Raw genomic sequence first — 22,814 nt, forward strand, 5'->3', positions numbered from 1 at the left:
TCTTCTCCAGTCGGTCAGCTATCGTGACCTGCGTCACTCGCACTCGTACATTCGCTCCCCATTTCGCTCTCAGCCGGAGACGATGTAGCGGACTGTGGTCCCGAGGAGTCTGGACTTTCATCCATCTGATCCAAGTCAGTCTCTAAAAGGCCCTATCTTGACCTTGAACTTTGGGCTTGCCGATCTGAGCTTGGATGTAGTTTTAGCTTTCTTTTTTTTCTGAACCCCTTTCTTGTTGACCATGTTTATATATGCTTGCATGTACTGTAGTAGTGCCCCTCAGATTGGATAAATACAGGATATGTCAGGATAATAAGAAGATAATATAAAAAAACACCGCTGTTAGCAGAGTGCCGCTTCATATGTCCATCTCTCGCAACGGACGAGACCAAATCTTTTGTTCCAACACTTTTTAAAGCCAAAATAAATAGTCAAAAAATAACTGAAAAAATGTTGCTTGCGTATTTATTACAGGTGGGCAAATGTCATGTATCTTTTTAATTGGCTTCCTGTAACGCCACATAGTAGTTGGCAGGTCAGCACCTACTCTGTGTGTGTGTGTGTGTGTGTGTGTGTGCTGTCACCCAAAACACGAAGCAAAGACATCAGAGAAGCGTCCGAGAGTCAGCTCTGTGAATGTGTGCATGTGGCCCAACTGGAGCTCAGGATCATACCCAATGGAACATCTCTGGAGAGACCTGAACATACAGTAGCTGTCCACCAATGATCTCCAGCCCACCTGACAGAGCGTGAGAGGATCTGCAGAGGAGAAAAGGCAACTCCAGGCTGTACTCACTGCCAAAGCTGCTTCAACCAAGTACAGAGTAAAGGGTCTTGATGCTTGTGTTAATGTGATTTCAGTTTATTTATTTTTTTAAATACATTTGTAAATATTCTAAATTCGTGCTTTCACTATGCCATTCTGGGGTATTAAGGATAAAAGAAAACAAAAATCATTTTAGAAAAAGGCTGCAACATAACAAAACATGCATTAAATGAAGGAGTCTGAATACTCTCTGAATATACTGCACTTCCATGACAATATCATTGATGTCTTAAACATTTTCTTGTACAGTTGCGGTTTCAGTTATTTTCTGCCTGCACATGCCATGAAAACCTTATTGAATAAATGAGGAAAAATGAGATGTACAATGTGAATCTGTAAGAAAATGAGCTCATCTACTGAATTTATGTAAAGTCACTGAAACGTGTGGGAGATCTTAACAAAAAAGAATAAACTTGCATGTAATTATCCCCCCATGTCTTTTTCTCTAAATATGCAAAAGTCATATTTATGCAGACTTAAATTAGATTTAATTTACCATCATGACAAATTCCTGAAAACCTGTTTCTTGAGGTAGATAGCCCAATTTGTAAGTTTTAAATGCTACAGTGCTGCCAGGAATACATGCCCACTTGCCCAAACAGAGTAATATAAAGACCCCGATTTACATAGCAAATATTTCTGAGAGATCCAACTAGAGAAGCAGAAAAAAATGATTGGGTGGTCATAGGAATGAAGTTCTCTAGGGATGAGAGGCAGCATAACCAAACTTTTAAGCCAATTTGAGCTGAAATTTGACAGGATTTTACAAGCATGGTATACTGTATTGATACAAAATACTAGCATTTTACTGAAAATGAGTATATTATTGGTAAAAGCTATTTTTTAATCACCCACAAACTCATAATTGGTTTAAGTGAGTTTAGATAACATTGTACATGTTATGTATGATATTGAGAGTTATTGTATATGTACTTGTTGGTTTAAAGCGCCCGATTTTTCTGGGTGATATTGTGACTAAGCAGTTCAACTGGACTACTTTTTAACATAAACCAATTCTCCAAATCATATTTATATATAATAATAATAATAATAATAATAATAATAATAAAAACACCAAAAAACACAACTAATCTCTAGTAAAAATAACAAAAATACACAATGTGCTTACATGCACACACAAAACCAGGATATGGTTAAGGCAGAAACCTGGTTTCTTAAAAAAACAATATTTACCTGTGCAATTAATCTAAAGGAATTCGCAAAATGATCCACTGTCAGTAGAAAGTGAAGAAAAAAATCATCCGGAAAGTATTCACAGCGCATCACTTTTTCCAAATTTTGTTATGTTAGCCTTATTCCAAAATGAATTCAATTCTTTTTTTTCCTCAGAATTCTACACACAAAACCCCATAATGATGTGAAAAAAGTTTACTTGAGTTTTTTGCAAATCTATTAAATATAAAAACACTGAGAAATTACATGTACATAAGTATTCACAGCCTTTGCTCAATACTTTGTTGATGCACCTTTGGCAGCAATTACAGCCTCAAGTCTTTTTGAATATGATGCCACAAGCTTGGCACACCTATCCTTGGCCAGTTTCGCCCATTCCTCTTTGCAGCACCTCTCAAGCCCCATCAGGTTGGATGGGAAGTGTCAGTGCACAGCCATTTTAAGATCTCTCCAGAGATTTCAATCGGATTCAAGTCTGGGCTCTGGCTGGGCCACTCAAGGACATTCACAGAGATGTCCTGAAGCCACTCCTTTGATATCTTGGCTGTATGCTTAGGGTCGTTGTCCTGCTGAAAAATGAACCGTCACCCCAGTCTGAGGTCAAGAGCGCTCTGGACCAGGTTTTCATCCAGGATGTCTCTGTACATTGCTGCAGTCATCTTATCCTTTATCCTGACTAGTCGCCCAGTTCCTGCCGCTGAAAAACATCCCCACAGCAAGATGCTGCCACCACCATGCTTCACTGTAGGGATGGTATTGGCCTGGTTTCCTCCAAACGTGATGCCTGGCTTTCACACCAAAGAGTTCAATTTTTGTCTCATCAGACCAGAGAATTTTGTTTCTCATGGTCTGAGAGTCCTTCAGGTGCCTTTTGGCAAACTCCAGGTGGGCTGCCATGTGCCTTTTACTAAGGAGTGGCTTCCGTCTGGCCACTCTACCTTACAGGCCTGATTGGTGGATTGCTGCAGAGATGGTTGTCCTTCTGGAAGGTTCTCCTCTCTCCACAGAGGACCTCTGGAGCTCTGACAGAGTGACCATCGGGTTCTTGGTCACCTCTCTAAGGACCTTCTCCCCTGATCGCTCAGTTTTGATGGCCGGCCAGCTCTAGGAAGAGTCCTAGAGCTCAAACTTCTTCCACTTACAGATGATGGAGGCCACTGTGCTCATTGGGGCATTCAAAGCAGCAGAAATTTTTCTGTAACCTACCCCAGATTTGTGCCTCAAGACAATCCTGTCTCGGAGGTCTACAGACAGTTCCTTTGACTTCATGCTTGGTTTGTGCTCTGACATGAACTGTCAACTGTGAGACCTTATATAGACAAGTGTGTGCCTTTCCAAATCATGTCCAATCAGCTGAATTTACCACAGGTGGACTCCAATTAAGCTGCAGAAACATCTCAAGGATGATCAGGGGAAACAGGATGCACCTGAGCTTAATTTTGAGCTTCATGGCAAAGGCTGTGAATACTTATGTGCATGTGCTTTCTCATTTTTTTTATTTTTTAATAAATTTGCAAAAACCTCAAGTAAACATTTTTCACGAGTCATTATGGGGTGTTGTGTGTAGAATTCTGAGGAAAAAAAAGAATTTAATCCATTTTGGAATAAGGCTGTAACATAGCAAAATGTGGAAAAAGTGATGCACTGTATGTAAATTTAGCAATATTGGAAGTACTGAGACATATTTCAACCAGAAGGAATGAGGTTATCATCTAAGCCTTTGCCTCAGGAAATTTCTTTTCGTTGACACTTCTACTGTTTTCTACCCATTAATTGCCTGAAGCATGTGAGAAGCTAAGTAGGCAGAGACCAGCAAACATGCACAGATTACAAAATTCTTAACTGTAACCCAGTTAAAAGTTTAAGTGACTAAATAATGGGATTACCTGCAGTGAAATCTGTGTGTTAACCTTATTTCTCACTGACCAACATCTTGGTTTCTCTAACCAGAATAAGAGTTTACATAGTATTTTAGAAGCCACATTCCTGTGAATAACAGAGCTGTTAAAGTGCATGTAAACGCACAGACTGATCACACCATTTACCCAAAAATATATTCTTGCTTTTGTTGGTAACTTTTTGAGCTTCTATCTTTGCAATTTTATTGTATGCCTTTGTTTTATATCTGCTAATGCTGATTCTACTTTTTTAGCTAATGCTGCAGATAAAAGGTTGCGGCTCCCAATATATCCAAGAAAAAGTGACTTCTGAAAACCTCCAATGAGACAGAATCTGTAATATCAGAAATTACACCACTTGTGTAATGAAAATACTTGACTTGCATGTCCCTGGTAGATGAAAAACATTAGACTCGCTCATGCCTTAGGGGTAGAACAAGGAGATGATGACAGTTTCTCAGTATACTGATACAAAAAACAATATTAAATTAAATAGTAATAAAAATGAAAAAAATAAAAATAAAAAAGCAGACAATAACTTTTGAGTAATGTTAGCATTTACTCCCCCGGGTGGAATTGAAGAGTTGCATAGTGTGGGGGAGAAACGATCTCCTCAGTCTGTCAGTGGAGCAAGACGGTGACAAAAGTCTGTCACTGAAGCTACTCCTCTGCCTGGAGATGACACTGTTCAGTGGATGCAGTGGATTCTTCATGATTGACAGGAGTTTGCTTAGTGCCCGTCGCTCTGCCACAGATGTTAAACTGTCCAACTTTACTCCTACAATACAGCCTGCCTTCTTAACAAGTTTGTCCAGGCGTGAGGCGTCTTTCATCTTTATGCTGCCACCCCAGCACACCACCGCGTAGAAGAGGGCACTCGCCACAACCGTCTGGTAGAACATCTGCAGCATCTTACTGCAGATGTTGAAGGATGCCAACCTTCTCAGAAAGTATAGTCTGCTCTGACCTTTCTTACATAGAGCATCAGTATTGGCAGTCCAGTCCAATTTTCATCCAGCTGCACTATGTGACCCAAGCAAAGACAGCGTTACATGGTTAAAGTCTCCAGCGATTAGCACAAGTGCCTCAGGGTGCTGCGTTTGTAACTTAGCAACTGCGGAATGGATGATGTGTCTTGGTTTTCTGCTCTTGGCGAAAGGTGGAATATTATCATGTGCATCCACCATGTTCAGCATACTGCTTTATCAATATCAACCAAACCTTTCCTGAATATGGAACACCTACAACAGTATAAAAACACAGCAGCTTACATGAGCTTCTAGAAATAGTTAATAATTTCTCTAATTGCTATTGTTTTACTCTCAAGTCCTCAGAACAATACATGGTATTCAGTTTTCCTTCAGTAAGCTTTGTCCAGAGGGAGAGTGGTCACCACTTAGGTTTTTTTTCTATCATGCCCATTTTTGTTTCTTGAATATTTGTTATCTTAATCGTTAATATTTTATGACAAATATCTGAACACATATGAACCATTAGAATGACTAATAGAACGGTATAGTCAATATGTAAATAGGCCTAGCCTAAAATCCCAAAGTATAATTTATGCAAAGGCTTATATATACTGTGCACTGCATATTGCACATACAATTATTAAACTAAACACAAGTATTGTAGTTGTGTTAGAATTCATTTTTAATAGGACTGTGTGAAAGTAAGTTTTGTCCAAAATCATGCTGTAATGCATCAATATGTGTACTTCAGGTATATTAATACGTAAACAAAAAAAATGAAACCTAGACCACTATAAATTTTCTTTGCCCCATAAAGCTGTAGGTTTTTAATAGGGCTTAACTCAGTATCAAGAATAAGCATCTGGAAAATGTGATATTTGGATATACATTCGTGATATTAGAAATTTATCTGAAAAATTATCAACATTCTGAGAATGCATGGTTGAAAGCGGCTATTCTGATGACCTGAGGCATGGGAAGCATACCAAGTTTCCTCCAAGGAACAAACACTCTAGAAGACATTTGGACTGCAGTGACTTCATCCCATACTCACTTGCCCCAGTAATGACTCCAATTCCACTCTGCTGTACTCCTGCAATATTAATATATTTTCACTGTAATGCAAAGGGATAGTCCCCTTCACAATGAACTGTCATTTATCAGTGCTAACATGAAAATATCACACCATCACCTTGTTGTTTAAGCTAATATAGTCCATGCTGTGCCTAATGAATTAGGTCATGTTTAAAGGGATCCATCTGTAAACAAAGGAAAGTAGATGGGAGTTAATTTGGGTATTCAACACTTGTACACCTCCACCACTCTTCTGCAGATTTCAAATATTCTCAATGTATTCACATGGGCTTTCTCCTAGTACTTAAATTAATTTTGACTTTAAATCGCTTCTGTACAAATCAGTGCCAGTGTGTATATGAGTACACCTTATGATGGACAGGAGGCCCACCCACAACTGGTTCCTACTAAACAATCGATGCACCAGAGGTAAGCACCCAATTCTGCAATTGAAAAAGTTGGAAGTTAAATCGGTGATACTGATTTAACCAAATCTATTTAAAAGGAAACTGAAAGAGACATACAATTTACATCAAAAATTGGAAGATCAAAATTTATTTTAGAACTACCTGCATACAAAACATATTGCACATCAAACAACCAAATGAAAATAAATCTTAAAAGTAAAAGAATTTAAATGTAGTTTACACAAAAGAAAAAAAAAGGTTAAAAAAAACAAAACAATACACATACCTGGAAATTGATTTTGTCAGTAGTTTGATTGAATCTGTCTTGAAACATAGTGTTTGAACATTTGAAAAGCTACGTTTTATTTTTAAATACTGTACATATTTAAATAAATAACCCCAAAGTATCTTATCAAAACAGTCACTGCCAATGTTAATCTACTACAGAGTTTCCAGTTTTTCTGCAATTTTTCCTTACATACAGCATTTAAAAAATGACAATAAAGTTTCTGTAAAATAGACCTGTATCTAGACTAAACATTCTAAAGGGAAAGTTACAGTTCAGTGCAAATATATATTTTTTTTCCAAGACTGCATTTCATAAATTTCCTCATATGAAGAAGTGGTTGCATATTACAATTTAATAAAAGCCATTAATGCTTCTCATACCACATTAGAGTATCAGGGGATCATTCCCAACTTTAAATTATTCAAAATACAAAAAATAGACAAACAAACAAAAAAACCTATATCCAGCATTTCTTTAACCTTCACTTAACATTCCAAAGGCACAACATCTGATAATGTTTTTATAAACATACTAGATGTAATATGTTATTAAAAATGTATCCCCTTATTTTGTTCCACAATGAAGGAACTAAAAAGTGCAGTATAAAATCTGGCAGTTCATATTTCTATCTTTGGCAAGCTTGTACAAGCACTATTGTGAAGAGTGAAATGTATTTAAAAAATAGGAGTTTAGGAAATTCCATTCAGAACAGGTTGTGATGTACTTCCATCATCCTGCAAATCCACTTTGTGGCCTCCTTCTGAGGATGTGTGCTGAAGCTCTTCATTTTCATCACCAGAATTGTTGCCAGGGCCATTTATGGGTGCTCCTGAGGAACTATGTTCTTCAATTAAATCACCTTGTGCCTAATTCGGAAATACAAATTGAAAACTAAAAAACAAATCCATGACGTTAAAAAAACAAGGTTTCTGGTGCTGGTCCCAAACACTGATTTACTGTTTCCCTTACAAAAACCACAAGGTGAAGTTATATAAACTGTACTTTGTAAATTGCTTTGGACTCAGGTGCTACTTAAATAAAAACATTTTAATGAGCAGATGAAAATAAAATTAACCACAATAAACTAGCATTAGTGGCATGCGCTAAATAATTCAAAGAAAATCTACTCTTATCATTCAGGTTTGAATAGCATTTATGCCACCAGAAACTATTAATGCTGTACTCAGAGAATGGAACATCTAAAGTAAAAGATTTAAAATAGCTCAGACAATGCAGAAATATCAGAAATACTCCAAAGGGTTTATTCAAATGTTGACATTTTTTCAGTTGCTCTATTTACTGTTTAGATTTGTTTAAAAGTCTTACCAACTTTTTTGTTAAATTTTCCTTCACCGTGTTTCGCTGTCTACTCTGTGATTCAGCACGTGATATGTAATCAGCTACCGTCACTAAAACATAAAAAAAAGAATTTAAGACTGTATTGACTACTCACATAAATGCTGATTTTTTAACATTACTCAGTAAATTAAGTGTTATCAAACAGTATGCATAAAATTACAGCTTTAAAATAAATTAGTTAACTTCTAAGAATGCTACATGCACAAGCATGCGTGAGAAAAGTATCTTAAGAAAAGTCTCAAGTAAATGGACCCACCTCTTGCATCCAAGCTATAAAACGACTCACACATAATCAAGATGCTGAAAAGGAAGTGAATGCCTAAGTCTCCTAGCTGAGCACTGCTTCTTAAGCGTGGTCCTGGAGGCTCTTGACAGCTGTTGGTTTTTGCTCCAGTAACTTTCCTAATTAGAGGAAAATTCCTGATTTTAACTGAACTCCTTATATTTAAGTTGTCTTACTTCTGATCTTGATATAGAGTCAGAAATGTAGAAAAAAAAGCCCAAGATTTAATTTATAAAAAACAAAAAGAATTTTGCTGTCTTAAACTCAGTACCAAAAAAAATTGTGCTCCCACAATTGGATATTCTGTGTTGGATTTAAGCATAGCAGGGAAAACCCTTAAAAAGTAAATGAATTTAAACCTAGTGAAATAACTGGGGGTGGGGGAGACTTTCATTAACAATCACATATGTTGGCATTTCTGACTCTACAGATTCAGTAGCAGTAAGCTTAAGTATTATTTAAATAAACTCATCTATTAAAAACAAATAACTGGTATAATTGGAAAAAAAAGTAAGTAGAAAAAGGCTGGACCAAAAATCTGCAACCAAAGAACTGCAGCAGGACCACATTTAAGAATTACCTGCTCTTACGTTGTTATATTCAATTTCTTTCACAAACCTCACTTCTGATATTGTTACAATTCAGTTTCAAATTAAAAAAAAAAATCACCACCAGTTTAACTTTACCCACATGTGTTAAACGGAAAGCAGTATTACATTATATTAATATGTGTTCAACATTTCATTTTATACATAAATATTTCAGTTCTACTACTATAATTTAAGGAAGTAAAACCAAATTTTAGTGGTATCAACCTTTGTATTTTGCAGTTAAACTATGCTGTCAAATATTTATACTTTGCATTAGCTTTTCTTCATTATTTACTACTGCAAATACTAACACAATCATTTTAATGGCTTGTTTTCTATGCTCTGCTCATCATTAACAAATACTGATTACATGGTGTGGTTTCATCTTCGCCCCATCTTTCAAAAGCAAAGCTGTCAATATGCTTTGGCAGAAGCAGCTGAAATTAATAATATAGTTTCTCTCTTCACTATTTTGAAAATTTTAAGATGTCTGTTTGTATGCCACAACTAAGATTATTTGCCATCATTTAAACATTTGTTATCCTTATAGCTTTGTAGGAAAATACCCCACCCTAAATTTAATTCTGAAAACATTTTAAGAGTTCAGGGATAAAATAAAGGTCAGTAACTGAGCTGGTGCCTTGTTCCAGAATGAGGGAGATCATAATTCTGGATCTTGGAATGAATTATGGCTTGTAATAGCAAGATTTCACACCAGCGGATTAGATGATTCTAGAACACTGGATTTCAGTTGGCTCACACAATATAGTAGCTGAAGCTGTTATGAACATGGAGATGGTGTGGTGGAATATCACTGAAAGAATGAATACCTAAAAGAGTTAATATATGAAATCATGTAAACTTTGCTGTTTTATAAAACAAAATGTATCCTTACAGTATTACTTTACTTGAAACTTTATGTGCCTTTCAATTAGACACTGTATTCCGTTTTTGCAGTATTAATGATTCCAAAAAAAATCCAAGACTCATGACGCTGAGATAACAAATGTTATTCTATTCACGGTTAACCCTGTATTGTGCTGTAATTACAAGCCAAAATGATACCTAAGGTCAATTACTTTCATGTACAAATCTAGAATCAGAGTATAGACTCACAATACTCATTCTGTGAAAGGTAAATTTGCCCACATCTGTAATTAAGTGCATGACATCTCATATTATTATATGAATGGATAAGACAACACATTGATATTTGTATTGAGTATTTACTATACATGCGAGGTTGTAAAAGTCATGTGCCAAATAAATAAAAATATATAAAAGTAATACAGTTGCTTTATTACATTAACAACCCCTGAATCAAAACTGCGGTAAAAGCATATTAGGTATAGGCAACATTCAAAGAGGGGAGTGTTCAGAATATTCTCTTTAAAAGGTGAGGGTTCGAAGAAGGGATAAAGTTGGGCAACTTGTCCCACCAGTCAGTCTCTTATTTCTTATTGCTCAGAAATGCTACAGTAGTTTAAATGCAATTGTCCTACCTGTAATTGCTTGGAATTCCTCTTTGGTGGTGGTTATTTATTTAAGTCTGTGTGTGAGTGTGCAGACACCGCTTCAAGGTTAGGCACACTTTTGTGACCGCTGTGACTGAAACAGTGACACTTCAAAAAATTATGTCAAAGACGTATTGGACCCATCTGACCTTTTTGCCAGTTTCTCCAATTCCTCCCCCCATCATTGCAGGCTTGGTACCCCTCTCTTTATGTATATTTTTATGCTAGTAGAACTGTGAGATGGTACTTATGTCCTTTAGCATTACTGCAGCGCAGTTGTTTTACTTGTAACCATGATCTCCTTAACCCGTCTGCTATTTGGTTGGCAAATCTGCAACTTTGCAAAATTTTAAATAATTGCTAACAATTTCACAAAATCAGGCTTTACCTATTGAAATAAACCAATATCCCACAATTTGCCAGGTCATTTATAACATAACAAAGAAGCTTCAAATAACAAAAAATAAGCTAACATGGGGCATGAGTCCTCTTCACACAACACAATAGATCCTCTGCAGCATGCTGCTGGTTATCTAACGGGACAGACTTCACCAGTCAACACCACATAATTCTTGCTTTCAGTCCTTCTGGTATAAGTTACCAAAGACGATTGTTTATTTTCCTGATTTTGTTTTCTTCCATCTATTAGACAGGTCTGTTTTTATTTTTGTTTTGGTTAAGAAAATTACATTTTGTAATTAGCAATCATTTTTGTTTCAGTTTTCTTTAAAGAGAAAACCAGTCAAGATTAGTGATCTTCTCTTTCACCAGTCCTGTATTACAATGTATAAGTTGTGGATAAACGTGAACAATTTAAAAATAATAGGCAAAATAAACTATCACCGTGTTTAACTTCATGATAATGCTGCTTACAGTGAAATGTATAGTTTTTTGAAAAAGGTATTTTTATTATTAATGAAATATATTTTCTAAGCAGTAGGAAATGCTAAACTGAAGATTAAGTTTTTCACCAAAAAAGCAAATACACAAAAATATTTAAATTTTGTGACCTTTTTTGCTTAATCCTTGCAAAATGCAGGAAACACCAGCAAATCTACAATATTTGAATTTCCCATAATACCTCACCTTTTTCTCTAGACCACTTAGAAGGAAAATTACTCTTTGTAGACAATATGGAAAAAGGAATTAAAATTTTTCAATTGACTCACTAGTAGGCCACTGTTATTTGTGTATGCTAAAGTATATTTCAGACTCCCCACAAGTACATATACAGTGTTACTTAGCCCTCTTGTAAAGCCTACTGTAATTTTTTTTAACACTTCTATAGCAATATTTCCAGGTATCACTGAAAGGATGACCGTAGAAAAAGATGAACTCTCTTTCATTTGGCCATTTGGCCCAAAAAGAGTTTTTTAGTTTTTAATGCTACTTTCGATTCTTTCACCAAAATCTTAACCAGTTAGTTTCATGTTTTATAATACATAATTAAGCCTAACACTTACATTTTTATAAATGTACGAATTAAAAAAAATGTTACTTTAATCTTTATTAAAAGGGAGGTGAATATATGACAGCTGAAATTAAAAATATTCTTTTATAAGAGACATTTAGTATGAAAGTTAAAAACACATTTTAGTGATTATGAAACTGATAGTAAAACCAGTGCCTGAAATAAACCGAACTGTGCTGAAATCTTGAGTAGGGTTAATTAAACTGTTAAATTTTTAGTTTGCAAAAACCAAATGCACACATGGTTAGTTTTTTCAGTATTGGAAAAGTTGTACTAAAACATCAATGGACACTCTCTATTTTAAGGTGCTGTGTGTCTTCTTCCTTAGTTACCTGGCTGCCTGTCTTCTGCCTGACTGCGCATACGTCGCCTACGGCTACGATTACGCCGCTGGGATTTTTCTTCCAAATAATCTAAAAAAAGGAAATTCATGCAAACCTCTACTTTGGTTATATATTTTATAAGACTGATTTCTTTTTTATAGGTTTTACTGTTCATTTTAACATCCCACGTTTTCAGGAAGTGCAAAACTTTCAAATTCATTCTGCACTGCTCCTATAGGTCCTCATTATCAACTAAACAATGATTATATAACTTATAATAAATAAGTAAATAAAAATTAACTTTTAAGAGTTTATTCCATGAACAAAGCTAGATTATAAACAGAAAAATTACAGTAAACTAAAATATGCATAATATAATTACAGCCATAGTATTTATTTTTCAATTGTTTACTTACCTATGCCATTCTCATTAACTGAAGCGCTATCTGACTCTGTCATTCCATCAATGAGACTTGCATCTTCATCAGTTCGGCGGCGACGTGATCTGCGTCGCCGGCCGGCATTCTGGTGAGAATCACTGGCATCCGTATCTGCAGTCTGATCAGTCTCTGTGTTATCCAATACACTGTAAGGATTGCTGTCTGGATCTTTAAAAACTGAAATGATAAAGTAATAAAATAATTCCCTAAGCAAAAAATGTTTTCATAGATTTCTCAATTCTAGCCAAACATGATATGATGCAAAATAAAGAATAACTCTTAAGGGGAAAAAAAAAAAAAAGCTGCTAGCAACTCTCACAAAACTGACTAAAGAATATGCACGGTTATTTATCTCCAACATACTGAATAATGCATACACAAGACACAGGACAGAATAGAATTCATAATTCATTCCAGGTTTGTGGCTTTGATTAGATAGTGCTTGAATTCCAGGGCATGATTGCAGCTATCATGCCTACTAATTAAAAATTTCACATGGTTTAACTTAAAAGTTAAAATGGCATTGCTTTTCAAAGTGAAAAGAGTTTTTGTGATCGGCATACTGTTATTTACTTCACTATTTACTTCATTATGGAATTCATTCTGAAATAAAATGCATGATTTAAGTTTGTTTCAACAGCACTACTTTACTTGCACCATAGAAGTTACAAAGGAGAGCAAAATTAGTCCCTTTTAATTGCAGCACCATACACTGCCCTGATAAATAAATGAATACAGGCTCTGCATTTATTCTCTGAATGTAATGGACATGGCCACACATTTTTCATCCAACCACCCACCCAACCATTTTCAAAATGGCTTATCTATGCCTCTGAATAGTCTAAAAACTGACAAAAATAACTATTCGATTGGTTCATTCCAAAATACATTTTTTAGTTTATCAAAACATTTACACTGGCTGAGTGTGGCTGAGGTCATAATGCTCTTAAGCACAAGGCAGACTACTCTGAAAATTTAATCTAGAAAACAGAAAGTGAAGTACATAACCACAAAGACAAGCAGTAAATGAGGCTGTTGAAACAGTATACAGTGGTACCTTGGTATACGTCTGCTTTGGAATAAGTCCAACTTGGTATACGTCCTGTTTGGACACGAAAAATTTTGCTTGGTATACGACCTTTGTTTGGAATACGACTCGCGTGCTAACCTTGTCTACCTCTCTCGAGACAAAGCCACGACTGCCCACGAGCGTTAGTGCGCCAGTTGCTAGCATTTAGTGAACAACCCGCGCTATAACTCTCTTTGAACTTTCACGTGTGTGATATAGCGGGTCCACAGCTCCTGTCAAAGTCCAGCTTTAAAATAAATAATAACCGCGCTTGCAGCTTGGTGAGGGGGCGTGGTGGTTATGTGGCTGAAGGTTGTCAGGGCGATTCGCAATGTGGGCGTTTCTCACCAAAGTGCACTTGTGAGGGACCATCCGCATTCATGATTGTTCCTGGGGCTGCTTATCTTGATAAACAGAAGCGTGAGAGAATTAAAGAATGCTTCCTGCTGTATTTTAACTTCGTTGTTTTTAAGAAGATTTTTTTCTATTGTTTTTAACCTCCACGTTTCACTTCTGATTTTATGGATTATTTTTTGGAACTTTGGAGACTGCACTTTAATTTGAACACCTTGTTTTGTTAATTGTTTTAATAAAAGCACTTTGCACTTTTTCACCATCCCCTTGCTTTACCGATGAGGTTAGCAGTGAGGCACATTACCGACGGTGTAGGGTTCAAGGGCTCCCCGGCAGCAGATGGGAGCATACAGCAAACCTGCATCGTCACAATGTGATTTTGTGTTTTTTTCATGTAAATTTTAATTGATTGTTGAAAAGTATGAAGGTGGCATGCGTATCTGGGACATGGCTGTTGCATACCGTTTGCCGAGAACGACTGTATCTACGATTGTGAAAAACAAAGATGTTATTAAAAAGTAAAGTGAGGTAAAAATTTCATTTATTTCATCTAATTGCTTTTGTATTTATGTATTTTAGTATTAAGCAGTGTTTAAATTATTTTATACAACCCCATCAATGTATAATATGCCAATATCAATAGGATTTTTTTTTTCATGGGAACGGATTAATCATTTTCCCATTATTTCTTATGGGAAAAATTTGTTTGGTATACGTCCTGTTTGGTATAAGTCAAAGGTTTGAAACAAATTAAGGACGTATACCAAGGTTCCACTGTACTTTAATAATTGGTATAAAAAGTACATTTGTGTAATTTATTGGTTTTCTGATGCCACAACAAGAATTAGTCTGCACTGATGCTCCAAGGATCAGCCGCCAATCTAAATCAGTTGATTTCCACTCCAGGGGCCTCATATATAAATGGAGTATGCACAAAAATGGTGCGTACACCCGTTTCCATGCTCACATCGCGATGTATAAAAACTAAACTTGGCCTAAACCCATGCACATTTTCATGCCAGCTCAAACCATAGCATACACAAGTTTTTGGCTCGGTTTTGCAAACTGGCAGCATCCAGCGTCAAAGCGGTGCTACTGTTCCTGGGTAGCTTTCCTTTAATTTTTAGATTCACATTTCTGATGGGGCTTTATCAAACACACTGACATTAACCGCATATTGATTTTTAGTTTAAGGCATCTGATTATAATCAGCCTCTAACCATATAATGGTGCAAGAAACAGCCAAACTATTCCAAATACTACAACTGCGTTAGCATTGTTACTCTCAGTGTACCACTAAGTATTTTAAACCAACATATCTGAGAGTGGAATCACAGCTCTACAGCAGCTGTTTGAAAAGCTCTACTGCAGACTGTGTCAAGAGCAGAGAGAATTCTTAGGGTACAGAATCTTGCACACGCTGCCTCAGCCATGCGCACAGTCTATTTGAACTTCTTCCATTCGGCAAAAGCTTCAGAGCCTTTCCTGCATGAACCTCGCAATTCAGAAACAGTTTCATCCCAAGATATATAAACACACTCAATCAGTCCATCAAGTGCTCGTGGTAGAACAGTTTGTACAATTACCTCACTGTAAACTTGCATTACAGTTGTAATATTGCACAACCTGAGCAACTTATGCTTTCATATTGTATATTTTTCATTTTTTTATTGTATTATTATTATTTTCCTATTAAATGGTAGAACAACAATTTTGTTCAAGATTTGCATACTGAATCTCATTGTACCATACAATAACAATAAAGGAACTGAATTGAATTCAATAGAAAAGAGCGTGTATTTACAGATGATGACGACTGGCTTCTAAGTTGATTTAGATTTCCAGACGCTATCTTCTTGGAACTCTTGATATAATTTTTCAGATGAAATGTAGTAAGGTATATATGTTACATTAAACAGATACATTTTTAACTTCATTGAAATAATGTATACACTGTTATTAAACATGTAGACACGGTGGACAGCGGTAGCGATGAACTGGCGCTCCGTTCAGGGATTGTTCTGCTTGCTAGGACTGGCGTGACCCTGGATAAATAAATGGATGGAATAATTGAACATGTACTATGAAGATATTTCAATGTTCCTTAAAAGTTTCAAGCTTACAGATGGCTTGACATTTATTAAAATGGTGATTGTGTGGCTTGGTTACTTGGAGAAAGAAAAAGGAGGACTGGAACTGGGGGATAGTATGTTTGAAAGAGACAGTAATGCTGCAATAAATTATTTCATCCAGGGTCGATCATGGCGCAGCAAGCATCTTGTGGGAGGCAGGAAAAATCTGTGGACGGAGCGCCAGCTCATCGCTACCATTGCATCACAGAGGCCCCATGTTTAATACATGCTTTAATTCATTTCATCATGAAAATGATATCAAGTATATATCTTAGTATTTCAATTGTTCAGGTAGATGTAATATCATGAACGTAATATATTCTGTGTCCTGTTGGTGTAAGAGAAAGCCTGTTTAAGAAGCAAGTAGTAATTCACACACATAGAGCACCTAGAAGAAAACACAGAATACAAAGCATTTAACATGCTACTTTAGTTATGATGGGATTTAAGGAACTATTAAAAGATTTTAAGATTAATTTTATGACATTCTGCTTTAAATGACAAAATAAACTACGTGATTAAGATGGAAACTTCGAGATTAAAGCTCACATTTCAAGCTTTTTTTCCCCCACTGTGTCCCTATTTTTTTTCTTTTCTCTGTACCCTAATAAGCTTCCATATGACGCTCAGCTGGTGGGCTATGACTTGCCTTTTCACGGCGACTTTGATATCTGACCACTTCTTTTTTATTTCGGGAACTGTGTGACATTCTGAACTTGAACCTTTGATCATATTCCTTTTGCTATTTATACAACTTCTTAAACAAACAAACAGTACATTTTTCCTTGCCTCAATGCGGCATTCGCTGATATTCATTTTTCCCCGTGCTTTTGCCATTGTCTTTTCACAGAATGCTGAACAAGGGAATATTTACATTGATTTGCATATTCAGGTGTAATTTTGGGAGGAGTCTGGGAGGGGTGGCAGGCACGTGCACAAGCGACAAATCCCGGTCTGGATAAAATGTATGTAGCGGAAGTGTGTGGAAGTTGGTTTTCTGCATCTGAAGTTTTTTGTGTGTGTGCACATTCTGACTTTTTTCTGTACGCCATGTTTTAGTGTGAATTCTACACACGACATTTTGCGTAAGTGATCTGTAATTTGGTTGACATCAAAAACTGATCTGCTTTTCTAAGCTTCACAGTACTTACGGCTGCAACTAATGATTATTTTGGTAGTCGACTAATTGTTCATTTTTGTTTTTTTTCCCCGATTAGTCATGTCTGACTATTTTGATGCCTGTGAACTCTGGTTGCACATCCTGTTCTGGGCTCCAGTGCATGTCTTAACTCATCTGCTCACGTCTGTCCACCTCTGAATGTTACCCTGATGTCTCTGCATTAACACGATTAAAATTACTAATAATCAAATTAAAATAACAACCAGTGAAACACATACATTTGAAAATAATCAGATGTTTTATATTAGTGTGACCATCACAATAAAAAAGAAATACATTAAACAATACAAACTAAAGTGCACATAGTCTTTAAACAAACAAAGTGCATTTAACTTAACCAAAAATTGCCACTGGTGCGTCTTAACTCTTTTAGGGCGGATTTTGACTTTTGTCGACGGTTGGGGGTTTGGGTTGAGGGCGCATGTCGACTAAAGTCGACATCCAGGGATAGAGGGCGATAATCAGCTGTTAATGGCGACAAATCTCACTGTCACGTCACAGGCATTCCCTCTGTGCTTGGAGGAATGCTAGACTCGTTGACTCTGCAACTAATCCTAGCGTGTGCGTGAGTTGCGAAATGTAAACAATGGCAAGATGGCATCGACATGTGACAAGGGAGCAAAGTGAGTGCAGAAAAGAAAACACTCGGCAGACAAAGTTTTGCGCATTATCGCGGGAGTCGGACTCTGATTTTTCAGAATCGGATTTTATTGACAGTGATCAGGAGATCGAGCAAGTGAGTGAGAAGCCGGCACCAGCCGATGCCGCGCCAGCAGATCTGCTGCCAGTTGAGCGCTTCGTGCAGCCAATGCATCTATGGCAAGGTTCGCGTGGGATAAATACACAGACATTGATCCGTTGAGAGCCGATCTGGCTGCTGGACTTCACAAGACGGCATGACTTGCTGTTGGACACGACAGATCACCAGCTGCTGCTGCTCTCTCCTGATGCTGCTTTTCAGCTACCGTCAGACGAGATAAACAGGTAGGCAGAGAAATTTTTTGAATCGCAGGCTGCGTTTGCATCGCATTCTCGTTTTTCAAAGTGTAAACCCACAACAAAAGACGAGATGAAGCGTGCTGTGGTATTACAAATAGAGATGGAACAGAACTGGTGATATAACTTCAGGGAGCATTGGTCCAAACGTGCTTTGTCCCCTGGTGGCTTTGGACAGGTTATGCAGCATGGTGATAGGTACGTGCTGCTGCAAAGTTTTATTCACTTCTGTAATAAACAGAAGCAAATCCCATGGGGAGAGCCAGGCTATAATGCCGTTCATAAAGTTTCAGAAGATGAAAAGAGGAGACAATACGGTTTTCATGCAGGCAGAAAACTTGGTGGCAGTGGAATGGCACAATGGCAAAAGGGTGACTTGTCTCTCTACAGTACACACTAACAATATATGTGAGAAAGTGCAGCAACAGACAACTGAAAAGTAGCCACCAAAGCAAACACGTATTGTAAGCAGTGCAATGTGGCAATGACTCAAATTGGCTGCTTTGAGCGAGATCAGACTTTGCAGGACTTTGCTGTGTAAAATTTATGTGATATGTTTGTGAAATCATACAATATGCAGGCTTATACAACATGCAAGACAGTAAAATTTGTCAAAAGTAAATATTTTTTGTTGATTAGATATGTTAAACAATTGCTTTGTGTTCTTTTTTAAAAAATGTTAGTTTTTGGAAAAATATTCAGCCCTGGGAGATAAGAAACAAAAAAAAACATTTGCCCTAAAAGAGTTAAAAGTCCAAAAGTTTAAATAAAGCTTCAATTAAAATAAAATAATGTACAATAATGTACAGTTTATAAAAGATTCAGTTCATATATTCCTGATTGCAGTGCAGGAATGTGCACATTTCAACATGCTCTGGTGTGAGGCTGCCTCTCTTCTTTGCGACAATGTTCCCAGCTGCTGAGAAGAGACGCTCAGAGGGAGTAGAGGTAGCAGGACTACACAAGAATGGTTTTGCAGACAGAGAAAGATGTTTTAAACATCACACTCTGAAGGAAAAGTGCTGTAGTTTATCACATCATGTACTATATTATGCCAAAATAAAAAAATAACAGACTAAAATATGTAACAAGCTAATTACTGCCAGCACGCCGAAGCCAAGTATATTCGGAACAGCACATTTGTTGAACGCCGCAACCGGTTAGAGTCAGTTTCCAGTGCAACTTGGAAGCATGCCGAAGCCGAGTATATGTGGCGACATACATTCGGCGACGCACATTCATTGAACTCCACAACTGGCTAAAGTTGTTTCTCAGTGCAATTTGCCAGCAGGCCGGAGCCGAGTATATTCGGTGATGTATATTCATTGAATGCTGCAACCGGCTATAGTCATGTCTCAGTGTAATTTGCCAGCACACAGAGGGCGAGTATATTCGGCGACGTACATTCATCGAACCCTGCAACTGGCTATATTTGCTTCACAGAGCAATTTGCCAGCACACCGGAGCTGATCAGTCAGCGCCGTATATTCGTTGAGCAGCTAGCTCACGACCACTGCAGGCCCCGGCAGAACTACAGCACCACTGTCTCTGGGATTCAGTCGCTGCACTAGACTGCAATCATGAGCGTTTACCTCTGTGTGCTTGCATGCTGACAGTTCAAGCACAGTTGGCTCAGTGATTTACTTAATTTTCAAAGCGTCAGTTGCATTTGATTGTTGCAGTACTTTTTTTTTTTTTATATAGTTTTTACAGTTCATTTGCAGTGTGCAAAATGATCAGTGTTGCAGTAATTGTGATGCTCTTTGCATTAAAAAAAAATGTGTTCCATTACAATTTCACATTTTCTTTATTTAAAAACTGCAGCTAAAAAGTATTTGGCATCCAGGGGTGCATTAACCCCCAAGTATGTGGATGGACGGACGGATGGACAGAGAGACATCCTGTGCCTAGAGAGAAATTGCAGTGTTTTGCAAAATTTGCAACTTCAGATTTTGTGGTGGCAATACACATTGTTTTTATATTATTGGGCAGAGTGTATAAATGCATATTAATTCATTGCAAAGAGCTTTATTAGCATAAAAAGTGAACTTTATCACAAACAAAACTTTCATTTATTTTGGCACTGGCACAAAATGATCAGCTAAAAGCATACAGCAAGCGCCAGGACTGTCTCCTCCGGAGAAGTCAGCTACAGAATCATATTGTCACCCATGCAGAATTTGCTCAACATTGGCAGCAGATTGGTGTGAGTGCATCTGCAAGCACAGTCAGGCAAAGACTTTTGAACAGCCACCTTGTGTCAAGAAAGGCAGAAAAGAAGCCACTTCTTTCCAACAAAAAGATCAAGGACAGACTGAAATTCTGCAGGAAGTACAAGGACTGGACAGAAGAAGACTGGTACAAAGTTATTTTTTCGAATGAATCATCCTTTTGACTGTTTGGGATATCTGGAAATTTGATTGTCTGGAGAAGGAAAAGGTGGATGCTACCATGAGTCATGTGTTGTGACAGCAGTGAAATATCCTGAGAAAATCCATGTGTAGGGTTGCTTCTCACCTAAGGAAGAGGGTCCACTCACAATTCTACCCAAGAACACTGCCATAAATAAAGAATGGTATCAAAACGTTCTACAAGAGCAACTTCTTCCAACAATACAAGTGCAATAAGGTGATGATCTGTTTATTTTCCAGCATGATGGAGCACCATGCCACAAGGAAAAAGTGATAATGAAGTGTCTTAGGAGATCATAACATTGAAAGTTTGGACCCATGGCCAGAAAACTCTTAATCCCATTGACAACCTGTGCTGAATTCTCAAAAAGCGGGTGGACAAGCAGAAGTCTACAAATTGTGATCAACTCCAAGCACTAAAAAACCAAGAATGCATCACTATCAGTCAGGATTTGGCCCAGACGCTGATATCCATCCAGCATGGCAGAGTGAATTGCAGAAGTTACTGACTTTTTACATAAATTTGATGTATTTGACAATAAAAAGCCTTTGAAACTAATGTAATGTTTATAATTGTTCTTCAGTATACCATAGAAACATGTAAAAAAAATAAATAAATAAATAAATAAGATGAAAATTAGGAAGCAGAAAAGTTTGCAAAACACAACATTTGTGTCACTGCCAAAACTTTTGGCCACTACTGTATGTGCTGTCCAGCTGAACACGTACTGACAGAGAAGTATGTCTTCATTAGAAATTTAAAAAGATGCTGTTTTAATGAGCTCAGACATTTTTATTTGTGTCCTTTAATTAAAATGGACACTACCAATCTGAATGTTGACAGTGAGCTTGTGTTTAGCACAGTAGCTCAGAACTTGAATTAGAAAAAGAACAAAAAAGAATTTGCCTGCACTTCCTATTAAATAAAAGGCTTGTTAGCTCAAGTCAAATTTGTCTATTTTAGATGTAAATTTCTTAAGCATATTAGAATTCTGCCTTATGATTATCACAAGCATTTCATTTTCTTTTATGCCATATGTATGAAGGTTAATTTTTGTGCATGTTTTTTATACTTTTTCTTTTTTTCCTTAACACTAGAATTACCAGAACTTACGAAAAAACTCGTAGATCCGGTCCACGTTAAATCTCATCACACCTCTAAGCCAACATCCTTTGTTATGTAAATGTGCCGATAAAGACAAGCTGTAAGCAACCGGCTATTCCATCCCTCCGCCGACTGTGAAGTGAGTTTTAGAGTGGAAATAATAGATTGTTATTTGGAACACACGCATTTCATGTGTATTCTGTTTCTACAGTAATCTGTGTAAACACATTGTTAAAACAGAAACTTTTTCATATTTTAGTAATAGATGTTACAAAATGTAGGCATAACTATAGAATGTGTGAAGCATGAAATCCAAACATCAAATAAACACTTTCACAAAAGATTCAAGAACGATACAACAACGGTACGATTTGCTGACTCAGAGGGCAGTAGGCTTGCCATCCTCAAAGACCCGAGTTCGATTCCCCGTTGGGGAGAAAGTGTTATTTTTATTTTTCTTTTTAACCTCAAACGAACATAAAATTTATAAATTGGAATGCACTGTCAGTTAATGAGATCATTATATTTTCATTTTTTAACAATTGAGACTGCAATTAACATGAACAAGTGTCCTTATAACGGTTATTTTTAAGATCAATATCACATTGACAGACAGAGCACTGCGTAATAGAGAGACACACAGGCAGAGAAGTCATTAGATATATAAACAAACAGGGAAGACACATGTACTGAAAGGAAAAAAAGATCTGACTAAGTAACAACGCAAGTACAGACACAAACCAAGTGTATGTGTGTACTGTATAATATTAACAAAAAGAGTAGCTTACTACTGAAAATGGCAAATATAGGAGTGAGTGGGGATCGAACCAGGGACTCTTGATTACACTTGGTTTGCGTCTGTACTTGAGCTGTTACTTAAGAGTCAGCGTCGGAATATATAAACTCATTTTTGAATATGTAAAGTCAG

At 36.9% G+C, this 22,814-nt stretch overlaps 1 protein-coding gene across 3 annotated transcripts in view; it reads right to left on the reverse strand.

The window, feature by feature from the left end:
- Positions 1–6,489: 6,489 nt before the first annotated feature.
- The window catches only part of fxr1 (fragile X mental retardation, autosomal homolog 1), a 102,495-nt gene continuing 86,170 nt past the window's right edge, over positions 6,490–22,814 (reverse strand). For 2 of the 3 annotated variants that reach the window (XM_039759461.1, XM_039759440.1), the window contains 4 exons: positions 12,616–12,816; positions 12,209–12,289; positions 7,986–8,068; positions 6,490–7,525 (listed from right to left, as the gene is read on the reverse strand). In XM_039759461.1, coding sequence (XP_039615395.1) covers positions 7,349–7,525; positions 7,986–8,068; positions 12,209–12,289; positions 12,616–12,816 — 542 coding nt within the window. In that variant the 3' untranslated portion in view covers positions 6,490–7,348. The remainder of the gene's footprint in view (positions 7,526–7,985; positions 8,069–12,208; positions 12,290–12,615; positions 12,817–22,814) is intronic. The other variant, XM_039759451.1, reaches the window with a different exon arrangement.

This window comes from Polypterus senegalus, chromosome 1, assembly GCF_016835505.1.
Source record: "Polypterus senegalus isolate Bchr_013 chromosome 1, ASM1683550v1, whole genome shotgun sequence".
Classification (NCBI taxonomy): domain Eukaryota; kingdom Metazoa; phylum Chordata; class Cladistia; order Polypteriformes; family Polypteridae; genus Polypterus; species Polypterus senegalus.